The sequence below is a fragment of the Phodopus roborovskii genome, unplaced genomic scaffold, assembly GCF_943737965.1.
Source record: "Phodopus roborovskii unplaced genomic scaffold, PHOROB, whole genome shotgun sequence".
NCBI lineage: Eukaryota > Metazoa > Chordata > Mammalia > Rodentia > Cricetidae > Phodopus > Phodopus roborovskii.
In genome coordinates, this window is record NW_026126480.1 from 9,817,448 (window position 1) to 9,842,279 (window position 24,832).

Here is a 24,832-nt window from a genome sequence, read left to right on the forward strand (position 1 = left end):
ATAACCAGAATACAGTCTAGTTTTGGATCCACACGGTCCACATATGCTTCTAGTATCCCCTTTTCTACCCATTCTAATTCCTTTTTAGCTTCAGCTGATAGTATTCATGGACTATTCAAGTCCTTGTCCCCTTTCAGGGTCATTTTCAAATTTTTCAAATCATGACCTTCTACTCCAATAATGGTTTATAGTTGAGAAATCTCTCCTAGTAATTTTTGAAGATCATTAAGAGTCTGGTAGCTATCTCTCCTGATCTGTACTTTTTGGGGTCTAATTTTCTGTAGACCTATTTTATATCCTAAGTAGTTAATAGAATTTCCTTTTTGTATTTTTTTGGGTGCAATTTATAATCCCCAGGGAGGTAAAACTTCCTTTATTTTCTCAAACATTTTTTCTAATATTTCTGCTTTAGAACCAGCTAACAATATATCATCCATGTAATGGTAGATTGTGGATTGTGGAAACTGTTTACAAATTATTTCCAGCGAGTTTTGCACAGAATATTGGCACAGGGTGGGGCTATTTAGCATTCCCTGTGGCAAAACCTTCCATCTCTTCACTGGTTGAGAGTTATTGTAATTAGGTACCGTGAAGGCAAATTTCTCTTTATCTTGTTCTTGTAAAGGTGTAGTGAAGAAGCAATCCTTTAAATCAATAACTATAATAGGCCATTCTTTAGGTGTCAAAGAAGGCAAGGGCATTCCTGGCTGTAGAGAACCCATTGGCTGAATAACTTTATTGATGGCTGTCATCTCTGTAAGCATTCTCCATTTACCAGATTTCTTTTTGATAACAAATACAGGAGAGTTCCAAGAGCTGATAGATTCTTTGATATGTCCAGCATTTAGCTGTTCCTGAACCAGGTTTTCTAAAGCTTCTAACTTCTCAGAGGCCATAGGCCATTGTCCTACCCAGACAGGTTCATCTGTTAGCCATTTTAAGGGTAGGGCTTTTGGTTCCTCTGTTTGTTGGGCACTTGTAGTTTGGTTTTGTACAGCCTGGATATTTGGTGTCTGGCTTGTATAGTATTTTATAATATTTTTTCCACAATCATGGTTCATATCTAATACTGGAGGAGTGTTAATCTGTGTATTCCATTGCTGTAATAGATCATGACCCCATAGGTTTATTGCTATATTAGCCACATATGGTCTAAACCTTCCTCTCTATCCTTCCGGTCCTATACATTCAATCCTTCTCGTGCTGTTTTACCTGAGACAGGGTTCCAATCCCTAAGAATTGAACATTTACCTCTTGCAGGGGCCATCTTGGCAGCCAAGACTTATTAGTTATGATAGTTACATCAGTCCTTGTGTCAACAATGCATCCAAACAGTCTGTTATTCATTTTAACTATCAATCTAGGCCTATGACTGTTTATAGAGTTTTGCCAAAATATACGGTTTTTTGTTTCCTTCTTTCATGTTTGATTCAACTTCCATCACTAGTTTGTCATCCAGAGCAGTATGAGTTTTTACAATAGGCATTGGATTTTCTAATCATCCTGTGGGAGATTGTCCTTCACTGCGACCAGGAATGTCCGGACCACCTTTGACATGGGGGCCTTCGAGAGGCCCCCCCAAGGAGTTTCCCGATTGTAAAGGGTTTCCTTGCTTGTCTCTGGTTGATCTACATTCATTGGTCCAGTGTCGGTTTGCCACACTTTCTACATAACCCAGAAGGCTGAGCTTTTCTGTTCAATTCATTCCTGGGAGTGTTATTTCTAGAAATGTTTGCCTACAATTTTTCTTTTTTAGATGTCCTATTGTACCACAGTTAAAACATCTAACATTTTGATATTTTTTCAAACCTTTGGAGATGGCTTCTCCTACCCAAGCTTTTTTGTCACCATAGTTAAGACCTCTGTCATCTTGATGTCTTCTCAGACCTTTAGATATGGCTTCTCCTACCCAAGCTTCAGTGTTACAATACTCAATGTTGGCTGTATATAGGACCTATTCATCCAAGGATGCTGATCTGATTTTTAAAGGCCAAAGCACCTGTTTGCACTGTGGTTTCACATTCTCATAAGCTAATGATTCTATGAGTATTCACCTAGAATCTGTGTCTGCTACCTCTAATTGTATTGCCCTAGACAACCTTTCTAGGAATACACTAAAGCATTCTCTTGGTCCTTGCCTTATCTTGGTATAGGATTCTATCCTCTCATTCAAGGCTGCTGTACTGCATAGAGACAAGGTGTGGTCATCGTAGGCAACTTGAGTTTCTGGGTCAGCATAAAGACCCTCTCCAAGAATTTTATCTTGGGAAGCTTTATAACCTTTCTTTAATCCCTGTATTTCAAGAACTTTTGCTTCCTCTCTCCTTAAAGCCCTCCATTCTAATTGAGAGGAGTTTTCAAGGACAGCTGATAATAGTTGATCCCAATCCTTAGGGGTTACCTTGTTATTCCTTGCCCACGATTCTATTAATTGTTTCACATATGGTGAATGCATGCTGTAAGAGACTACTGCTTCCTTTATACCTTTTAAATCTTTCATACGTAATGGTTCCCACTGATATGCAACAACACCTTTTGGGTGTTTTTTCATTGCTGGTTTTTCATTAATAGATACAGGGAAAACTCCCCTGACCCTAAATGGTGTAGAATAGTTTAAGTCTTCTTTCATCCCCTGTTCCCTGTAGTTCTTTTTCTGATGTATCAGATCAAAGGTCTTCTAAGGCCTGAAATCTATTTGCCATTGTTTCTTTGAGTGTCTGAACTTCTTGAATCATAACTTTCTAGAGACTTCATTGAATCAGTCAGTCTCTTGCTTTCTCCACCCTTAGATATTATCTGAATGGCATGTAAACTGCCTTCCAGAAACAATGTTCTATCTGCTGTCTTGCCATTATCCTCAGACATGGAACAGATTCTATCTGCTAGTCTTTCCATCTGATGTTCCAGTTTTTTAACCTTATTAGTAGCTTCATCCAACTAGGAGAGAGCTGTTTCTGCTAGCATGTTAATGCATTGCATTGTTTCCATTTTGGTAATTTAGGCATCAAACATGGAACAAATTCTGTTTTCTAGTTGGTCATTTTTATGTTCCATGTTTTGTATTCTACCTGTCAGCTCCCTATTGCCATCTCCAATATTCTGAACCTTTTTCATAAGCATTCTGTGTTTTGCCTTCTAATTTTCAGCTCTCCATTATCATTTTCAATATTCTGAACCTTTTTTCCAAACATTCTATGTTTTGTGTTCTAATTTTAAGCTCTTCATTGTCATTTTCAATATTCTCCATTCTGTTTTTTTAGCTCTCTATTGTCATTTTCCGTATTTTGAATACTTGTTACTAAGTCTCTTATGGTTTGTACAAGTTTCTTATTATTTGCTCTAATCTCAAACCATTTCTTTAAGAATATCATAATAATGATGAAACCCATTGCTATTACAAAAAAAATGTATATATTGGTTAAGTCATGCTTTTCTTCTGTTAAAATTCCTTCTATATATGAAGTAAAAGAATTCCTAAAATCCTGCATCATAAGATTATCTCCCATAGGTATGGAACAATTGATTTCAGATATTATATCAGCTTAAATTGTGAAGAATGTTGCAATTACCTTAGGTGTGATTCTGCTGCCCTAGAACTTTGATGATTTTAGTTGTAGATCTCAACCTGTGGTAGTTACGCCTGGAGGTGTCCCACCAAATAGCGTCTGGCAGCAGGCGATCCTTCTGATCTTGGTCCTTGTAGAATAGCTCTTAACAAACTAAGGCAAGTGAAAATTTTTTAATCGAATGAGTGAAAGGAGCCTTTAAATTGCTGGGACTGCAGGGCTAACAGGTGTTGCCTCTGACTGACACTGCTGGGCGCTGGGCTTCAGGAAACACACAAGCAGGGTGGGCGCCAAGTGGCTCTGCGCGAATGCAAAGTGGGGAAATGGGCAAAAGATGAGAAGCAGTGAGTACCTTCTCAGGGCTGCTGTGGAGATAAAGGAGTTGTAGGGCAGAGGCAAACATCCTACAAGCTGTGGTGTGTCCACCTGGTTAGGCAAGGGACCTTGCCTGTTCAGGGATGTTGGGGGAAGGGAGTGTGTCTGCTGCCTGGGTGAAAACCTGATCCTGCTTCTGACACCAGATATTGCTGTTTAATAAGGATCAGGAGAAACAAATAGGCCAAATAGATGTTTATTCAGGGAGAAATAACTAACAACATAGACAGATGAACACCTGCAGGCTCCTGGTCCCAAGGATGCCTCCAGATGTACTCCTGTCCCGGTGTTGCAAGAAAGAGGGCTCTCCCAGCTCCCTCCTCAGACTTAGTTCCCCCCAGGTAACTGTCTGGCCCTGTCTCCACCCCCAATGAGCGTAGTCTATGCCACAAGTGCGGACAAGGTGAATTGTCTCACTACAACTTTTCATAGCTGTTTTTGATTTTTATTAACATTTTTTATAAGACAATTTAACTATGAAACCAGGCTGATCACCAATGTACTATTATCCTATCTCAGCCTCCTGGGTGCTGGGATAATAGGCAGTACCAACTCTCTATCTAGTGATTTTTTTTTTTTTTAAAGTACTTTTTGTAGTTTCAGTCCCACCCAGTCCTGAAACTGTTTAGTTCCAAATAAACGCACAGAGGCTTATTAATTATAAAGTAGTAAACACACAGAGGCTTATTAATTATAAACTATTTGGCCATTGGCTCAGGCTTCTTATTGGCTGGCTCTCTCTTAATTATTAACCTGTGTCTATTAATATGTATCTCCACATGATCTTGGCTTATTGGTGATTTCTGAGCCTCTTCCTTTCTTGGCAGCTACATGGCATCTCCCTGACTCTGCCTACTGCCTTTCTCTATCCTTGTTTGGATTTCCTGCCTGGCTAAATCCTGCCCATCCATTGGCCAAAACAGCTTTATTCATCATCCAATAAGAGAAATATATTCACAGCATACATCTTTTTTTTAATTGAGGTATCAAATTTTGATATATGTCAGCATATAAGCACATTGAATAAGCACAGGGGCTTATTAAAACAGTTTTTGATTTCAATAAGTTTGTAGTGGCATCTGAAAACATTTGTTTCCAACAGTCTTTGAGATGATGTTAAATGCTACCAGCTGAGTTTAACATTGATGAGTTATGAATTACTTTAAGGTTAAGACCATGCCTTACTCTTGATTGTTTCCTTAGTACTTAAGGTGTAGTGCTGAATGTATGCTAAATAAATGTTGTGTGTCCCATGGTGTACATTGAATGTCCTGTTATTTCAGGTGGCCATTAAACAGATGAATCTTCAGCAGCAGCCGAAGAAAGAGCTGATTATTAATGAGATCCTGGTCATGAGGGAAAACAAAAACCCAAATATTGTGAACTATCTGGACAGGTATGGAATGGGTGGGTCCTGTCAGAATTTTCAGACCAATGTGTTAGAGGAGAAAATTAAGCCAGCACTTGGAACTGCTTCCACTTAAGTATTTTCTGTGCTGAGGTCTTTGTTGGAAAATCCTTCTAGGTGATGATTAACCCCCCAACCACACAGTTTCTAACAACAGATTCTTTTACTGTGCTTTCTGCTTTAGGGAAGTTTGCCTTTTCAGTCCACCTGCCTGATGTCTTTATTTTATTCTATATTCCAAACATTTCTTCATCCTGCTCACCTTCATGAATAACTCTATATGTCTATATATTCTTAAATCATGATGTTACTCCAGTCTGGGTGTTGTTTTGAAATCAGACTAACATGGAAAGAATGGGACTCTTTTGTTTTTCTAGACTCAAGAAAAGTGTATCTAGTTGTTGCCCCTCAGCTCCCCTTGCCTGTTTCATTGTTAACTTCTGGCAAGTTTGTGGTCAACTGAAATTTATTACCACCACCCCCCCCCCACCCATAAACTTGCATTGAACAACTTGCATTCAGAACATTTTAGCTTACCAGCCTCTACCTCCTGACTGCTGGGATTAAGGCATGCATCACCATTTTTAACTTGTCCTATTTATTCTTCATCACCTTAAAAAAATTATCATTGGGTTGGGATGTAGCTCAGTGATAGAATGCTTGGCTAGCATGTGTGAGGCTCTGAGTTTGGTTCCCAGCATCACCAGAAGAAAATTACAAAAGAACAGGATTAAAATCTTACCATCGTTTGAGATGTATTAAAATCTTTCAAGTTTCACCATCTACCAAGTAAGAGATCCATTACCAGGATGAAGAAAAGATGACAGATCTCATACCTTAAGTCATCATAGCTTATTTGCAAAAGATTAACATAAGTTAGTTAGCCTCTTTTCATTGTCTACAGTGAGATAATGTTGACCAATGGGTTAAGTTACCTTTTTATTAGTGTGATATGTCTAAGAGATCTAATCTCTGAGTCAAATTCATTTCTGACTCAGGTCAATTTATAACAGCCTAGACTACCAAACCCACAGCCTTGGCTTATTAGAAGAGACTAGAATCCTAGAAACTCAAAGTAAAAATCATTGTCAGCTTTAGTAACCTTGTGTACATTTTACAGCTTTTAAAGACTTATCACTACACTTTCACTTAATATATATTACAATAATATATATTTAGCATACATATTATTTTACTCATTGATTTATTTAGTAAATATTGGTACCTATTGTGCTAGACCCTGGATCTAGAGTCTTGAACTAGACCAAGTTTACTTGGTCTAGTAGAACTCTCAAGGAGGTCCTGTGGCCTTCCCTTTTGATGGTAATATTTCTTCCAAATCCCATTTCGCATGTGTGGGTACTGCCTGTATGCTTTTACAAGTGTGGGAACAATGCTAGTCTTTATAGCTTTAGGAGGTATCCCTTGGTATTGCAATGATACGTAGTTTTATATTTCAATCTAGTATTCTTAGTTTTAGTGTTTGGGACTTCACAGACCATGTATGTTTTGCTTTTTCCAGATCTGTCCCTAAGACTGATTATGTTTTGCAAATTTTGTTTTATCTCAGAGTAAAGAACCCTAGACTCTTCAAAAGCTGACTGAGATATATTCCTTTATATCCTAGTCCCTTGGTTTTGAAATCCACTGCAATACCTTAATGTATTCTAACTATTCCTTTTTGCCCTGTACCTGTTTTCTTGTAGTTACCTTGTGGGAGATGAGCTATGGGTTGTCATGGAATATTTGGCTGGAGGCTCTTTGACAGATGTGGTGACAGAAACCTGTATGGATGAAGGCCAGATAGCAGCTGTGTGCCGAGAGGTAAGGCAAGGGTAAAACAGGAAGTGACCACTATATTACAGTCCATGAAAGTTCACACCCAACAGAGGCTTCAGTCTGGGTTCTGCGGAAGTGGGAGAAGTTAGTTCTGGCACTTATCATTCATATTATATGATTGTATTTTATAATTTCTGTAATCATGTTCTTTTTCTTTAAAGCTATCTGTTCCAACCATGATAGAAAAATTAAAAGGTACTCAGAAATAAATACTTAAGCAATCATTTATACTTTGAATCTGTAATTATAGCTATTCTAACACATAATATCTCTCTTAATCTCTTTTATTTGCACATATATTTGAACCATTTTTTCCTGCCTTCCTGCTTTGTGTGCTGTGAAGGAAATAACACTGGTTAGAAGGTAGTGTCATACTTCAGATAGTCAGAGAAGGTTCCACCCTTAATTTGAATATGCAACTGAATGACATGTAGAGGTAAGCCAGCAAAGTTCTAGTAAAAATTAACTGCAGGTGAAAAGCTTGATATGGTGGCATACACCTTTAATCCCAGCACTTGGGAGGCCCTGAATTCAGCCTGACCTATAAAGTGAGTTCCAGGACAGCCAGAGCTGTTACACAGAAAAACTTTGTCTCAAAACACAAACAAACAAATGAATAAATAAATGGTGCTTCCCATGAAGCCCCCCCCATCACATTCTTCCTATGAAATTTTAATACTACAGATTTGGTGGATAATTACATACATATAGATGCCCTTTGGAGGGACAAAAAAATCATATTATTTAACTTGTTTTCATCTCTACCCTTGAAATGAAAATCTGGTGGTCTGAGTTCAATCCTTGGAACCCATATGAAAAAGGGAGAGATACAACTTCACAGCATTGTACTCTGATCTCCAGATATGCTCTGTGGCACACATACACCTCACCCCCAGTAAAAATAAAATAAATAACATCTTGACACAAACCCTGAGTTTGCTTCCCAGAACTATATCAACAAAAATCTTGGCAAGAAAGTATAAATGTTGTTTAAATAAGTAGTATTGTTGTTGTAAATGATGGAGATCATTACCACTTTTGAAACAGCTTACTGAGATACATTTGTATGTCATATAATTTATCCTCATAAAGTATATAATTCACCATTTTCAGCATATTTGTGAAGTGACTATTAAAGGATATGGGTTTTTTCTTTTAAGTGCTTGGGAACTTGAGAGAATAGATCAGCTGAGGTATATAGTATATACATTAGGCCCTGAGTGTGATCCCAAGAACTGCACCAATGCCATGAAAAACATGGCCAGAAATTTAAACGTTATATAAATAGATGGGATTATTATTCTTAAAATCTAATAAAGATGGCCTCTTCTGACCTCCACAAACACCAAACATGATGCACATACATACATTGCTGGCAAAACCTTCTCACATAAAATAAAATACATAAATCTACTTAAAATGTTTTTTAATATACTGCCTTTTAAATAAAAAAAATTATTTTGTGCCAGGCAGTGGTAGCAACTGCCTTTAATCCTAGTACTCTGGAGGCAGAGGCAGGCAGATTTCTGTGAGTTCAAGGCTAGCCTTGTCTGCAAAGCAAGTCCTAGGATAGCTAAGGCTATATAGAGAAACCCTATCTCAAAAAAAACAAAAAGGAAAAAAATATTTTGCATTTATGCATATGTGTGTGTGCATGTATGTGTACATGCCGTGGTGTACATGTGGAGGTCAGAGGACAACTCCACCTTATGGATTCCAGGAATCTAGCTTAGGTTATAAAACTTGGTGTCAAACTCCTTTACCCTCTAAGCCATCTATCTCACTTGCCCAAACCAGACATTTCCACTGTACTTTGTCACTCATTCTGTTGGGTAAATATGTGTTTAAGCTTATGTGTATGAGTTGAGGAATCATCACAATAGGTGCTTTGGTTTGTTCCCTTTCTCCCTTCCCTTTTTTTTTTTTTTTTTTTAAAGATTTTTCTCATATCCTTTACTGGTTGTGATGATCATTTCTAAACTTTAAAAGGATGGTGGTAGTGCACAGATTTGATCCCAGCACTCAGGAAGCAGAGACAGGTGTGTATCTCTGTGTGTTCAAGGCCAGCCTGATCTACTGAGCAAGTTCCAGGACAGGCTCCAAAGGTACAGAGAAACCCTGTCTCGAAAAACCAAAAAAGGAAAAAAAAAAAAGAAAAGTCTATTTGTGCTTGTAGTGTAAATCAGTAAGAGAGTATATGCTTGATATTTATGAGGCCATGTTTTCACTTCTCAGCACTGAAAAATCAGTCTCTGTAAATGATTTGGAAATATCAATCTTTGTATAGACCATAAGATAAATTCAGGTGCCCACTGAACATTTGTCTTTATGTTTTATAAGGATGTCAAATTCAATGTCAAATAATACAGACTTCCTTTCCCAAAATAAGATTGTCTATGAACATCACTTCCATGTGTCTCCTTTCCTAGTCATGCAAATATAATGATAGAATACTTTTGATTAAAGGAAAATTGTAAGACAAAGCCAGCATATAGTTTTAAATTAAAATTTAAGTTTTATGTGTGTTTTGGGTAGAGGGTTAAGTGTACATGTATGTGAATGTCCAAGGAAGCCAAAGACATAGGATCCCCTCAGGTTAGAGTGACAGGCTGTTGTCAGCTGCCCAGTGTGGCCACTGAGCCATCTCTTCATCCTCCTCTACCCCTACCCTGCCCCATGATGTTTTAAAAGAATGTTTTGTTAGGAGACAGAAGATTTGGTTATATAGCTGGCTCTGCCTCTTTATGTGGGGCAAGTCTGTCTTTTCCTAGGAGCCTTCTTTATCTTAAAATGAGGAGGTTAAATTGTTGTTAGTCTTCTGATTGTATGTTTCTTCTTCTTGCCCACTACTTCAACAGTGTCTACAAGCTTTGGAGTTCCTACATTCAAACCAAGTCATTCACAGAGACATCAAAAGTGACAACATTCTGCTGGGAATGGATGGTTCTGTCAAGTTAAGTAAGTATGAGTCTTAGGAATGATAACACTTTTATATATGGGGCTATGTCTCTGGTGGGATGGTAATTAAATAATAGTAACTATAACATTCACCAAAGAGACCTTGTTATTTCATAAGATATTATAAGGTATTTATATTTGTCTGTATTATCTTACAGCATTTTTTTTCACAATTTTTCAATTCTTTTACACATTAAAACATTGAATGCCTACTTCTGTTGTTCTTTCAGACTCTGAGGGTACATTTTACCAATCTTCAAGGATCTTTCAGTTTTGTATGAGAGACCTGTAATAAATTAGAAAAAGCGTTTTATATAACTTCATTTATTGTTATTTATTCAGGAACCATTTATTGAATATCTATTATATGCCAGTTCTTTTCAGAGTACAAAATAAACAGTCTTTGTACAATTATTACAAGATTCTGGGGTATGGAAATTTTTTTATGTATAAAGGGCCAAGCAGTTAAGACCAAAATGGCCTGCTGGACTTTAACACTCTGACTGTTTGGTCTGAGAAGGTGGGAGGCTAGAAATGTTGTTCTTATGTTCCTCCTACTTCTCTTCATGGTTGAATGAGGAGGGGACTGATAACAGTCAGGTGATTCCTGCTTTGCTGAGATAGCTTGCAGAGAGCAGAGCTTGATGGCCATGTGCAGATACACAACACGTACTGATGGACTATCCCATGTGTCTCTCCTCTCCCTGTTTCTAGCTGACTTTGGATTCTGTGCACAGATAACTCCAGAGCAGAGCAAAAGGAGCACTATGGTGGGAACTCCATATTGGATGGCACCTGAAGTTGTGACACGGAAAGCTTATGGGCCCAAGGTTGACATATGGTCCCTGGGTATCATGGCAATTGAAATGATTGAGGGAGAGCCCCCATACCTCAATGAAAACCCTTTGAGAGTAAGTGTTCCCAACTTCTTTCAAATTATTTAGGCTGCTGTCTCAAATCCCAGGAAATTGGATTCTGGTTCTTCTCTCTATATATCTGGTGTAGTAACAGATTCTTACAGCCTAGGCTGGCAAGACTGAGAGTAGAAGATTGCCAGTTTCAGGCCAAGAGACCTGGTGAGAAGGCTCAGTGAGTTAAGGCTCTTACTGCTAAGCCAGATAACTTGAGTTTAATCCCTGGGACTTACATGGTGAAAAGAGAGAACAAGGTATTACAGTTTGTCCTCTGGTTCCCACATGTGGGCTGTGTGGTTCACAGGTGTCCACATCCACATGTACACACACTAAATGAATGTAACACATAACCCAGAGGCTAGATACTGTTAAATTTAAAATGTAAATGAATATAAAATGTAACAGGGTCTGGTGATATAGCTTTGTTTTAGAGCTCAATCCAAGCATTGTGTGGTTGTGGAAGGGCTGAGTTCCTGCTATATACAAGATATTGTTCTGATAATAATACTAAATTATAATATGCTTGGTAACTGCTGTTGAAAAATGTAGAATAAGAACAATTGGAAAAGTAATGGGGAAGTTTTTATTTAGAGGAAAGTTTTCTCTTATTATTTCAGCAGAAAATAAAGGAGATTTAGTCTTATGCAAGAGTTTCCATGTATTAAGAATTTGACTTGACTTTTTTAGCTCATTGAGCCGCAAGGAAAATCAAGGAGGCTATTTCTCTGAAAGGAGTGAAGAGAAAGTAGATTGGTTGCTAGTCAGGGATAAGGAAGGATCTGCCACTAAGACTTGTGGGCCAGTGTGAGAACTTGGATTTTGGAGCATTAGAAAGAATTTTCAGCTGGATAATAGTAATAAGATACAGTTTGTGTTTGAAATGAATCATGTTGGTTGCTTCTTTAGAAAATACAGTAAGAGACTGATAAAATAGTTCAGACAAGAGTAGTAGCTTGGATGACACTGGTAGGAATACAGGTAGACTTGTAAAGTATCTTGACAAGATAGATATATTGGAATCAACAGTCCCTATAGCCTAAATTTTGAGAAATTCAATTGCCCTTTGCATTAGTTACTTTTTCTGTTGCTGTGATTAAAGTACTGTGGCCAAGGCAACTTATAGAAGAAAAAAGTTCATTTTGCTTATGGTTCCTGGGAGATAAGAGTTTATGATAGTAGGGAGGTAGCAGGAGTGACAGCAGGAATAGGATGCGGAGAGCTTCCATCTGGAACAGCACATGAACCACAAATTGCAAGTAAGAAAACCCTAAGCTCCTCCTCCAGTGACATACTTCCTCCAGCAAGGCCTTAATGGCCAGTTAGTAGAGTGATAGGGGTAAACACCTAACTTGAATAAACCCATAAGAACAGAAAAAGAGGAAATTGAAATGGTATTTATAAATATTTTTTCTTCTTATATGAATTTTGTTATGGAGGATGACAGAGAAATGGAACAGTATCTTGTAGAGTTGAGAAGGGATAGGCTAAAAGTTGTATGTTTGCTAATGGAAATGAATTCGTGGAGAGAAGAAAATGGTCATTTGCAAGAGAGAAATGGCAACTGTAAGAATGATTGATGTTCTTACCTAGCTAAGAGAAGCTAGATAAAGTAAAGGGCATTTAGAGTGTGAACATGTTTCTGTTCTGTAATAGGAGAGGAACACAGAGTATACAACAAAGATACAAGAAAGGTGGTGATTTTGATGGTGGACAACTGTGAGGTTCTTTTGATTGCTTTTATTTTCTCATTTAATCCATCCTCCAATCTAGTACAGGAATTCCCCTGTAAGGGATATCTACCCTTAACTATGTGCTCATATCGCCACTCTTAGGTAGCTTCAGTTCCTGAAAGTTCTTCATTTTCTCAAAGTGAAGTTTTCTTTAGTTTCTACCCTTTGGTGTCCCAGCTTTCTTTTCTAACTTCATGTGTACCATGTCCTCTTCTGCCTGAGATACGAAGGTGATCAGTGTGGTGTGATGGAAATAAGACTGGGATTAGAGTGAGTATAGGTAAACAGTGAGTGCAACAGGTGTATAGTCTTATGTGTGAAATGAGGAAAGTCATTTTTGCCTGCCTCTGTTACTCAGAGTTACTGTGGTCATTAAAAATGAGCCAGTGCAGTTGGATGTGATGGCACACGCCTTTAATCCCAACACTCAGGAGGCAGAGGCAGGTGGATCTGTGATTTTGAGTTGCTTCATGTTAAGGGTAGGGAAGCAGCAGAAAAACAGTTGCTGCCTAACAAAACATGCCTTCCCATAATCCTCTTGGGTGACTGAGTTCAGTGAAGGTGTCAGCAGCTATTTCTGCCAGCAACTAAAGAAATGTTTAACTTACCATGCTAAGTGAATAATAAACCCCTTGTATCAAGAAAAAGGAAAATGCCCTTAGATTTGTAATACCTTAGAAGTGTACAGAGTGCTCTCCAAATGCACTCTTTATTTTTGTGGATATATGAAGCATTGTTTTATTAGCAAAGAAGTTATACATTAAGTGCAGATACAAGGTCATATGGCCTTGAAATGTTAACCTTGATCCTTAGGTTAGTATATTCTCTGCAGAGCATCACAGCTGCCTCATTGTGTCCTAGAGCATACCACAGCTGGTGTACTTTTAGAAGACATGTCTTAAGACCAGGAACGAGAACCTTGTGGCACCAACATTGTTTTTCCTTTGTATTGTTAGGCCTTGTACCTCATTGCCACCAATGGGACCCCAGAACTTCAGAATCCAGAGAAGCTGTCGGCTATTTTCCGGGACTTTTTGAACCGCTGTCTTGAGATGGATGTGGAGAAGAGAGGTTCAGCTAAAGAGCTACTGCAGGTAACTATCCTTATGAAGGGAGATACCAAGCCTTTGTACCTCATTTTTGCCTTTAAGGCTGCTTATTATAGGCTTCTCTCTCCTACTGTCTCACTTTGTATTTGTAGCTCCTTGACCTTCACTCATCTTAAAGTTGTCCCTTAGTTTGTTCTTCAGTCTTTTTAAACTTTACACATTTTTCTAGGCTCAACTCAAAGTCTACTTTCTGAACTTCTCATGAAGTTTTTTTCTTTGTCTTTCAGGCATCTTTTATTTTGTCTGATTTGCCTGTCAAAGTTGGGTCTTGAAAAGTAGCTCTCTTTGAAGTTTAATTTTGTACAAGTTATATTTTACTGGGATACATGTAAACAATGCAAAAAAACAGCAGTCTGGGGTAGTGGTTCTCAACCTTCCAAATGCTGCAACTCTTTCATACAGTTTCTCATGTTGTTGTGACCCCCAACCATAAAATTGTTGTTACTACTTCATAACTATAATTTTGCTACTGTTATTAATTGTAATATAAATACCTGATATGCGACCCCCAAGGGGTTCATGCCCCACAGGTTACAGGATTGGTTATTCTCATGTTTGCAGGTGAGGAAACTTACATGTAATAACTTTTGTATGTTTATACAGTTGATAAATAGAGGATACAGGGTTTCGGCATGTCTGTTTGCTTGCCAAATATATATGCCCTGCATCATTGTTTCTATAGACTCAAAAAAATGTCAGAACTGGAAGTTGTATATGGCTTACTTAGTTTGCTTTGTTGAGAGAAGAAAATGGAGGCTTCCTAGTTTAGTATTGGATAATATTGTTTTCTTACTTCAGAAGAGTTAGAAAAATAGGACCTCAACCCTAGCTCCTTAACTTGTCAGTGTTATTTGGTAAATATTCAAAACTTAGGCTTTTCAGAATCTTAAATCATGAAGTTTCACATCTTTTTCTTCTGTGAGAATACACATATGGACAGAAATATATTGGATGAGACAGAAATAGATAGAATCCCAATATGGGATTCATAGCTTCAAGCTTTAGCCAAGATCATTCATAGTTCTCAGTTCCTCTATATATCCTGTATCTGTCCTAATAAGATTTGAAACAAATTTCAGCAAAGAATATATATGTATATGTCTCTATGTATGTGACTGTACACATATAAAATAAGACTATTTAAAGTTATTACAAGCATGGTAGAACAACCAGATATGTTAAATAATTATAAATAATCATATTTGCTCAGAAAAAGAAATGTAGCTAATTTGTATCAAATGGAACAAACAGTCTATATACTCAAGATAATTGCAAAACAAAAGAAAAACCAAACAACCTATTGTTTTAGTTAAGAGACTCTGTGTTACATAAAGAATTGTCTTCTATAACATTTTCATATGGTATTATCTCTTAAATTACTCTTTTTTCTTTAATTGGAAGTATGGTTTAAAGTCTATTTCTGTGAAGGTAATTTTGGAAAGGACCAAACTATTGAAATCCTTATTGGAACACTTAGCCTTGCTGGAGTCAAGGATTTATGGCCAGGTATGTTTTGTGCTTATAGTCCTGGCTAATAGGCTGAGATTGTAGTTATAAGACTAAATACCAGTGTCTTTTCCAGAAATAAAAGTTACTCTGTTATTGCAATAGTTTAGTTTTACCTAGGAACAAACAAAATCATACAAAATAAACTCTTTTTGTCTTACTTGTTTCACTCAAAATGGATTAGAGCTGGGTGTGGTGGTTTATACCTTTAATCCCAGCAGAGGCAGGTAGATCTCTATGAGTTTGAGGCCAGTGTGATCTATAGAGTGCATTCCAGGATAGCCAGGGCTATGAAACATAGTAACCCTATCCCCCCAAAAATGAAAAAAGGTCTATGGATTCATCCTGCCTTCAGTGTGTCAATTACTGTGTTAATATACTGTATAATGCCATATGAACATAAAACTATTAACTTTGTTTGGATTTATAGGTATTAACTATTATAAGTAAAACTTGTATACTTTGTCAGTGAGATTGCTTAGTAGGGACGAATGCCTGCTGCCAAGACTGACAACCTGAGGTCAATTCCCCTGTTCCTGTAACAGTAAAGGGAATTTTTTTGTGAGTTGTTCTTACACACACACACACACACACACACACACACACACACACACACACACAATAAGTAAAATATATTTTTTTTCCTTTAGTTTGAGAGTGACCTGACATGGATGCCCGTTTTGTTTTAAAACGGTTCTAAGTGCCAAACCATGGTAGTGCACACCTTTGATCCCAGTACTCAGAAGGCAGAGCCAGGAATGATCTCTGAGTTCCAGGCCAGCCTGGTCTACACAGTGAGTGCCGGGACAGACTCCAAAGCTACACAGAGAAACTGTCTTGAAAAAACAAGAACAACAACAATAACAAAAAACAAAACAAAAAGGTTGCAAGCAAGAGTGGTAAATAATCATATTCTTTTTGCTTTTTCTCCTTCTAGCATCAGTTCCTGAAGATTGCCAAGCCCCTGTCCAGTCTCACTCCACTGATTGCTGCAGCAAAGGAAGCAACCAAGAACAGTCACTGAAACCACATCCACCCCAGATCATCGTGCCAAGCCTTCTATGAAAGAAACTACTCATTTCGGGAACTCTGATCCTTCGTGTCCCTTCCCCTTGCCTTGCTTCTCCCATTTCCTGATCTAGTGCTCTCAAGACTTTGATACTTGGAAACCATGTCTAGCTAGCACTGAAGAGAACTGCAACTGGATGACTAATCCAACAATGGCCATTTCTAAGTAGGAATTCCCTTCCAGTTTGTGGGCATGGGGGAGGTGACTTATGAGCAAGGGTTTACCTGAATAAACCTGTTTCTACGAAACAGAAATCTGAACCATCCCATTCCTTACCCCTCACAATCAGTTCTTGACTACCTAAATTTATGGTTTGATGGCATTATCAATTTGCAATCTGTTGAAATTTCTTTAGTGCTTTCTTTTTGTAACCAAATTCTCCAAACATCTCATTGTATTTGAAAACCATAACAGCTTTGGAATGCTATGGTGCCTGGTAATCTGCCAGGGACATGAAGTGGCTCTGTTTCCTGAACCATGACCTTGGTGCAGCTGATCCTGACATGGGAGAACTACCATGTTTTTCTTTGTGTGTGCTTCTAGCAGCTGTTCGGGAGAACCATGACCCAGTAGTGTTCCCTGTGCTATTTCTAGTGAAATGGTCTTAGCTATGTAGCAGCTTTTGATTCCCTGCATCCCCTAGGCTGCTGCCTGCATTCTGTTATAAATCTTATTTATAGCATTGAGAGATTTCCTAGAGCACATGCTGAGTAAGAGCTGTGTGAGAAGTCAGAGGGAAAGTGCAGCTACTTTTAGCACATAGCTGGGCTTCGGCACCTGGCCAGCTATACTTAGGTGACCTCAGCCTCTGTTTCTACCTGGGATAGAAGCTGAAAGATGAACTCATCTTCTGGTAGCTTAACTATTTCAGTCAAAAGAAAAGGTCTCCAAATCTGAGATCATGTGCTACTAGTGATAAGGGGACCCTCCTTTTAAATGCATGACCAAGCTCTCTGCAAATGGACATGCTTCCTCTAGGTGTTGGGGATATTTGCTACCTCCTGCTTTCTTTGTGGTTTTGGTTCTCCCACTGTGGTAGGATGCTTGGCCAGCATTGTGGCTTGTCATGTCAGCGCCACTGACTACTTTGTCATGCTCAGAGGTACTGTTGCCTCAGCAGCACAAGTTTCTGTTTCCTTCAATAAAAGGAAATGAAAATATGTTACACAGAGTGTGTCTTTTTTACTCCTTTCTCATGAAATAATAATGATTCTCCATAAACCATTTGAAAGTAAGTTGTGGATAGAGTACCCCTTTGCCATTATTGACTTCCATTTGTTGTCTTTCTTTCTAAAAATATTTTTAGTTTAAATATATACCAAAGAACTTGACAAAAACAAAACAAATAGCAACAACCAAGTGTGTTTTGTTTAAAGAATTATTGTAAATACACATGTACTTGGTGCCCATATAAGAAAGGGAACACTTCTCCATCTTGTGGTTCCCTTATTACAGCCCCAACTCTGAATGGTAACCACTGACGTGCTTGGGTGAAATCATATGTGTTTATGCTTTCACAGTATATAAATGTAGAATCAGCAGCTCATTCTGCCAGGTTGGTTCCCCCAACCCCCTCAAGGCTGTTTTTAAGAACTGGAGTGCTGAGGCTAGACAGATCAATATTCCAACTTAGTTAAGATGAGCATAGACTCAACTTTCAGTTGAAAGAGATAACTCTGAGAAGACCAAATGCAGCAACAGTTGCTGTCACTCTAAAGTCTATGCATACCCTGGCTTGATCTTTCTGCTCAGGCTATCTGTCATCAGGGTGCAGTCAAAGTGTCGCGTCTTGGGGTTGTGTTTCACACAATGCTTGAAGTACTCTCCCAGGCTCAAACATCTAGAACAGTGGTTCTCAGCCTTTCTAATGTTTCAACCCCTTAATATAGTTCCTTGTGTTGTAGTGATCCCCAACCATAAAATTATTTTCATTGCTACTTTATAATTTTGCTACTATTCCATATTATAAATATCTATGTTTTCAATTATCTTAGGCAACCCCTATGAAAGGGTTGTTTGACACCCCCCAAAGGGGTTGAGACAAGTTGAAAAACACTGTTCTAAAGGAAACAAGTAGCAAATGTAGCTGAAATCAATTGAGTATATTTCATTTTGGCTCACCCACATTATGTACATCCTTGGATAAACTACTTAAATTGTCTAAACTTTGACTTCTAGATCTGTAGATATAATGATACTATATACCTCTAAGTTTCTGAGGCTATAAAGTAATTTATTGCATTGGGTACAATCCCTGGCAAATGCTATGTTATAATGCTTGAAGTGACTTGATTTGTCAGAAGGCTGTGTGCTAACTCTGTCTCTCACTGACACTAAAATAGGAGCCTTACATAAGAATCTATATCTGGGAGTCTAAGTTGTATTTTAACATTTTGGTCAATACTGGTTTCTAATGATAAAATCAATAATCACTTAAACACTGAAGGAAAAAAAAAAAAAAAAACAGAACTGTGTCTCACTGGGCATGGTGATAGAGGCCTGTAATCTGGGCTACATTATGATATGTTTTGTCAAAAACCAAACCAAAATAATAAATTGTGTATGGTCAAGGCTGTTTGACAAGACTGTTAAAAAAGCAGAAGAAAAGAAAAAAAAAAAAAAAAAAAAAAACAAGCCTCTTCCTGGTGAGTTGCTAAGTGTTGGAGCACCTAACATTAGCATTTCATGTCTTTTTTTAGACTTGAGTTCAAGTTTCTTTATTACGGTTGTATTAAAAGCAAAGGATTACAGGGCATTTGTGGTGCACACACCTTTAATCTCAGCTGTCAGGAGGCAGAGATAGGTGGACCTCCTTGAGTTCGAGGCCAGCCTAGTCTACAGAATGAGTTGTAGGACAGCCAGCCGGTGCTGTTACATAGAGAAACAGTCTGGAAGAACAAAATCAAATAATTGATTTTAATGTCCTTGCATTTAAAAGGAAATTGAAGGGGCTTGGAAGATAACTTGGAAGTTAAGAGCTCTTGCTGAGGATCCAATTTTGGTTCCCAGTACTAGGATTTGACTCCCTCTTTTGGCCTTGGTGGGGACAAACACACAAACACACACACACACACGTGACATACACTTACACAGACATATACATTAAAAAATAAAAAGATTCAGAGTCAGTAAGATGTTCTGCAACTAAAGATGTTCATGCACCCTGCTTATAGAAATTGAGTTCCAAATCACACACACAATAAAAGAAATTAAAAAGAAATAAAATATTTATTTTAATAAAAAGTGACTTGCCAAACAGGACACTATGAATGCTTCATAAAAGCTGTGTCCACGTTTTTGGGCTTGATGTATTGCTGCTGGATGGTTGAGTAGGGTCTGGCACCAAGCCTCAGCATGCTGCCAAGAAAAAGAATCAGAAGCTGGCACAAGACAGGTGGCATGTGTACTCACAAGTATATTCCTTTCTTCATGTCACCTTCCTCATTTTGTTGATTTAGATAAATGCCACTTAAAACAACCTTTGACTGTTTATTCATTCTTCAGTCCAAGAACTATATAGTAAAACTGCTCTTAGAATAATGAAGTTATAACTGGCTTGGAAAACTATTGCACTCAACTTCAAACCACAGGGAACTTAGGGAACTGGCTTCAGTTTTAAAATTACCAACATATATTTGGCTGAAAAGAATTTCTAAGCCAAGGGGAATGTCTACCACTGCAGATGTTTAAATGGGTGTTGGTGATTGCATATTTGTGATTATATCTCCCAACTGTTTGAAATAGATAGGCCTTAGAGTCAACAGGAAACTAAAAACACTCTTGTGTTTTCTTCAGCAGAATTTGTCAAAAGAGGATAGTGTATAGGCTGGCATGTAGCTCAGGAGTAAAGTACTCGCTTAAGGTGTGCAAGGCACCTTGAGTTAAACCCCCAACATTGCCACAATAAATCCACAAACAAATGAGTGAAAGATAAAAAGATAATGTAACAGCAATCAATAGAAAAGGTTTTATCTGGAGTTTTCTTATAAAAATCGTTAGATCAGCATGGCCTGCTATTTGGAGGGCTTTGGGGGAGTGTAAGTAGTATGATTAACTATTTCCTAACTGGTTGATGTACAGCGAGAAATTTAGGGGCCCAGTGGGCTTTGAAATACAAGAAAGTGAGTAGAAGAAATGGTTAGAAGTGTAACACACGTTCTAATTGGTCTTAATAATAACCCAGAGTCAGATATAAGGTAAATGCTAAAAGATCAGAGAAACAAAGGAGCAAGTCACAGCCACTTCTTATCTTGCTAACTTCTCAGCCAAAAAAGGGCTGAGTTCCTGTCTCCTGCTTAATATTCCTCCCTCCACTCAGCCATATCACTTCCTGTCTTATCTGTACAGACTTCCAGACATCTATGGTTAACTAGTGGTAAACTCTGCCCTCTGATCTTCAGGCACGAGTTATTTCTTAAATACAAATAAGGTACCCACACAGAGAAGTGGACAAATAGTTTTACAAAAAGCTAAGTAATATTTTGTTATCTTGCCAGACTGCAAAGAAAACGGAGCTATCAAGAATGAGACACTGTTTTCAAATCCTGTCATTTAGAGCCACAGGAGATGGAACAAATTTGAAAGGAAAGAGAATGAACTTAATCTACAATTACAGAGTTTGAAGTCTATACAGCAACATGCCATTGAGGAGAGCCAAGGTGCAGTCCAGTATTTCTGATTCAGTAAGAGACCTTGTCTTAAAGGAGTAACCAGAGGAAGATTCCAGAATTCCGTTTTGGCCTCTGTGTGTACAAGTGTGGTTGCCCATTCTGGTGCGCGCGTGCACGCGCGCGCGCACACACACACACACACACACACTCTGGTGCACACACACACACACTCTGGTGCACACACACACACACACACACACACACAAATACTTAGCAAGCAATAAGAACTAAGCTTATTTTCATATAAATCATAACAAATCCGAGTGTTTACCTTCGAAGGCACAATTAAAACATGTTGCCCCGAGGAAATAAATTCTAATCCCAAGCATCACCCAACAACAACACACCAATCATGGTGCTTGGTCCTAAGGTTTAGGGATCTGGTCTCACTGGGTTTTCCTGGGCATTAGCCCTGTGTGAACGTGGTCACGCCCTCACGGCCAGTGGCCACGCCCCCGCGCATGTGACCCTTAGGTCAGCCGCTTCCCTCTGCCGGTCCTCCATCTTGAGAGACGCTGGTCTTCATAGGTGTGAAATCAGATTTGCGTTGGGGGCTGTGAAGTCACCGTAAGTAGCATGCCCATTTCTGTGGAACCCCCAAACATCACCCAAACCAGGAAGTTACCTTAGGTTTACAGCCCACAGCCAAAGCTGGGGGGCTCTGATCCATGTTGCTCATCTCTTGAGGTGAGCCTACCGGCCAAGTTTCCTCAGCTCTAGGGAAGAAAGGGTTTCCTCTCCACAGCTGTCAGAGGACAGGCACAAAGCTCTGCAGCCCAGGGGTGCCCATGCTGGCCACCCAAAATGTGACCTTGAAGTCCTTGCAGGCTGGTTTGTCTGTGGATGACAGTCCTATGCCGCCTGTCAACGTTCTTCATTCGTCTCTCTAGTTTTTGTGGCAAGAGAAATGTCCTTGCTCAGTCCCTGGAATCACTGATTTTATTTTATTTTGCCCCACACAATCAAGTTGGTGAATGGTGGTGTCTTTGGGAATAGATTCAGGGGGATGATTCATGGTTGAGTTTTACACATATTTATTTTGAAGTACCTGTAAGAAATTTAAGTGGTGTTTTTTTCAGGCTGTTGTAATGAATGAGTGAAGAGGTCTGGACCAGGAATAACTTAATTGATCTCCTGCTAAGCATTTGAGGTTCCTGTGAATTCACCTACCCTGGCAGTGCAAAAGCTCAAAGGCTCCATCCATGGGAATATTGAAATGCTAGTGGTAATGACTAAGTAAAAAGCTGCCTCGTTTAGTGTTCAGTTTACCCTTCTCCCATCACAAAACTGTTGTTCAAATCCGCCAGTAGATTTCCCAGTATTTGCAACCAGTCACACCAAGATATAACCCCCCACCCACACACTCAGCTAACTTGTTTCTCGTTTCCATTGTGATTATTTTGTGTTGACTCACGATTTTTTATGTGTATTTAATTCCCAAATGTAATATATTCTAGTTATGTTTCTTACTGATTCATGGATATATTTATTTGTTGTTAAAAAAAAAAAATCACACACACACACTCAAAAAAACCAAAGCCCAAACCAAAACATTTTGATTTCTGAAACAGCAATCTGGGGGCACAGGCCATTTGGAAATGAATATATATACACACACACACATATATACACACACATATATACATATATATATATACATATATATATATGTATATATATATATATATATATATATATATATATAATGATTTACCTTCCTTGATAAATACAGTGAATATAATAGGCAAGAACTGGAGCTGTACAGAAAAATCAAAGCGAGAGGACATTAAATGTCTCCTAAGTCATGCACACTCTTTGCAATTCTTTTACCTATTGAAAGGCTTAGCCTTCATCTATGACCTCTGTGTGATCACTGACTCCTGCTCTGGTTGTTTATGTCATCTGTCTTATCGAAGAGTGTTTGCATTTGTTTTTTATTGATGCAAGATACACTAAGTATGGCTTCTAGGGAAAAAAATACATTCTTTTGTTTGTGTGTGTGTGTGGGGGGGGGGGTTTTAAAGACAGGATTTCTCTGTGAAGCTTTGTAAACCAGGCTGGTCTCGAACTCAAAGAGATCCTCCTGCTTCTGCCTCCCAATTGCTGGGATTAAAGGTGTGTGACACCACCACCCAGCCAAAAAATACATTCTTTAAGACATTAATTCTTTAGCCAGTTACATGGCTTAGTATATGATAATTTTTTTCTGCTCTGGGGATTGAGCACAGGATTTCACGAATGTTATGCAAGTATTCTATTACTGAGCTATACATCAATATAGTCACTTTACATGTAATCACTGAAGTTGTTAAAAATACATTCTTGTGAATAATGTTTTTAGTTGAATATATTGTTCTATAAATGTTAATTAAGAGAGGGATATATTAGAGGGTTTGAAGGGAAGAAAGGAATAGAGAAATGTTATAATTATGATCTCAAAAAAGTTGTTTTTATTTTTTTTAAGAAGAAGAAAAAAAAAAACCAAAGAAGTAAGATTACTTTGGAATAGAGAATAAATTTGGGAGGGCAAATATGAGTATAGAACAATAGTTTAGAAGGCTATCGAAATGCTTAGGTGAGGACCAAAGTTGGGGAAGTGGCCAGGACGTGAAATTATGAAACAAAATCAAGGGTTCTATTAGTTCTGTGGATTTGTTATTTTAAGCTTTAAAAATTAAAACTGAGTAGTCTAGAAATTAACCATAGTGGTCTAATTTATTGATACTCCAAAGATACCTACATCCTACTCCTCAAAATCTCTAAGTCCCGTGTTCTATTATGGTAGAAGCACATGGTAAATATGATTAGTGCAGGATCTTGAGGTAGAAGAGTGCCGGTTTGATGCAGATGTGCCCAGTGCCAGCCTGGGCTGCATAGCAAGTCTGAAGCCTCTCTTGGTCTGTATAAATTTCTAACATAAAAAAAGGAAACCCAAACCGTTACAAAGACCAGCCAAACAAACATACCGTAGTATTTTGTCAAACATTAATTGATCCATATGTTTTCCTTGTCTCTGGTTCTGTACATTATAAATACTCTATAAGTCTTGAGCTTAGTTTGAATCTCAAAACACATTGTTTAGCTTTATATTCCCTTTGTTTGTTTGTACAAATCTTACATCCGTATATTGCTTTCTGTCAAAAGTCCACAGATCCTGTTGGGAATTGGAATTGTGTTGAATCTATAGAACCTGGGATAAATTAAGATCATACTTCATCTTCCTTCCCTTTCTGTTCTACAAAATAGTCTGAGAAGCCTGAGTGTCAGCTCTTTTTTAATGATTTGGTAGAATTTGGCAATGAAGCCTCCTGGACCTGGGCTTTTCTTTGCTGGAGAGACAACAGTTATGGATCTGTTTAAATGTACCACATTTTCATTATCCATTCATCAGTTAATGGACATCAAATTAGATTCTAGATCTCTGCTATTGTGAATAGAGCAGCAATAAACATGAATGTATCTCTGTAATAGGATATATTAGAGTCCCTTGGCTATATGCCCAGGAGAGATATAGCTGAGTCGTATGGAAATACTCTTTTTAGTTTTTATGAAACTGCTTACTAATTCCGATGGTGCCTGCATCAGTTTATACTCTGCCAAACAATGAATAAAGATTCCCCTTTCTCAACTTCTTCAAGAACATTGTTGTCATTTGATATCTTGAGGATAACTATTTTACTAGAGTAAG

General features: G+C 38.2%; 1 protein-coding gene across 3 annotated transcripts in view; it reads left to right on the top strand.

The window, feature by feature from the left end:
* Nucleotides 1-17,639, top strand: part of Pak1 (p21 (RAC1) activated kinase 1) — a 90,164-nt gene extending 72,525 nt beyond the window's left edge. For all 3 annotated transcript variants that reach the window (XM_051192281.1, XM_051192279.1, XM_051192280.1), the window contains exons 10-15: nt 5,225-5,337; nt 7,056-7,173; nt 10,047-10,146; nt 10,861-11,057; nt 13,747-13,884; nt 16,343-17,639. In XM_051192281.1, the coding sequence (XP_051048238.1) occupies nt 5,225-5,337; nt 7,056-7,173; nt 10,047-10,146; nt 10,861-11,057; nt 13,747-13,884; nt 16,343-16,429 (753 nt within the window). In that variant the 3' untranslated portion in view covers nt 16,430-17,639. The remainder of the gene's footprint in view (nt 1-5,224; nt 5,338-7,055; nt 7,174-10,046; nt 10,147-10,860; nt 11,058-13,746; nt 13,885-16,342) is intronic.
* Nucleotides 17,640-24,832: the final 7,193 nt, after the last annotated feature.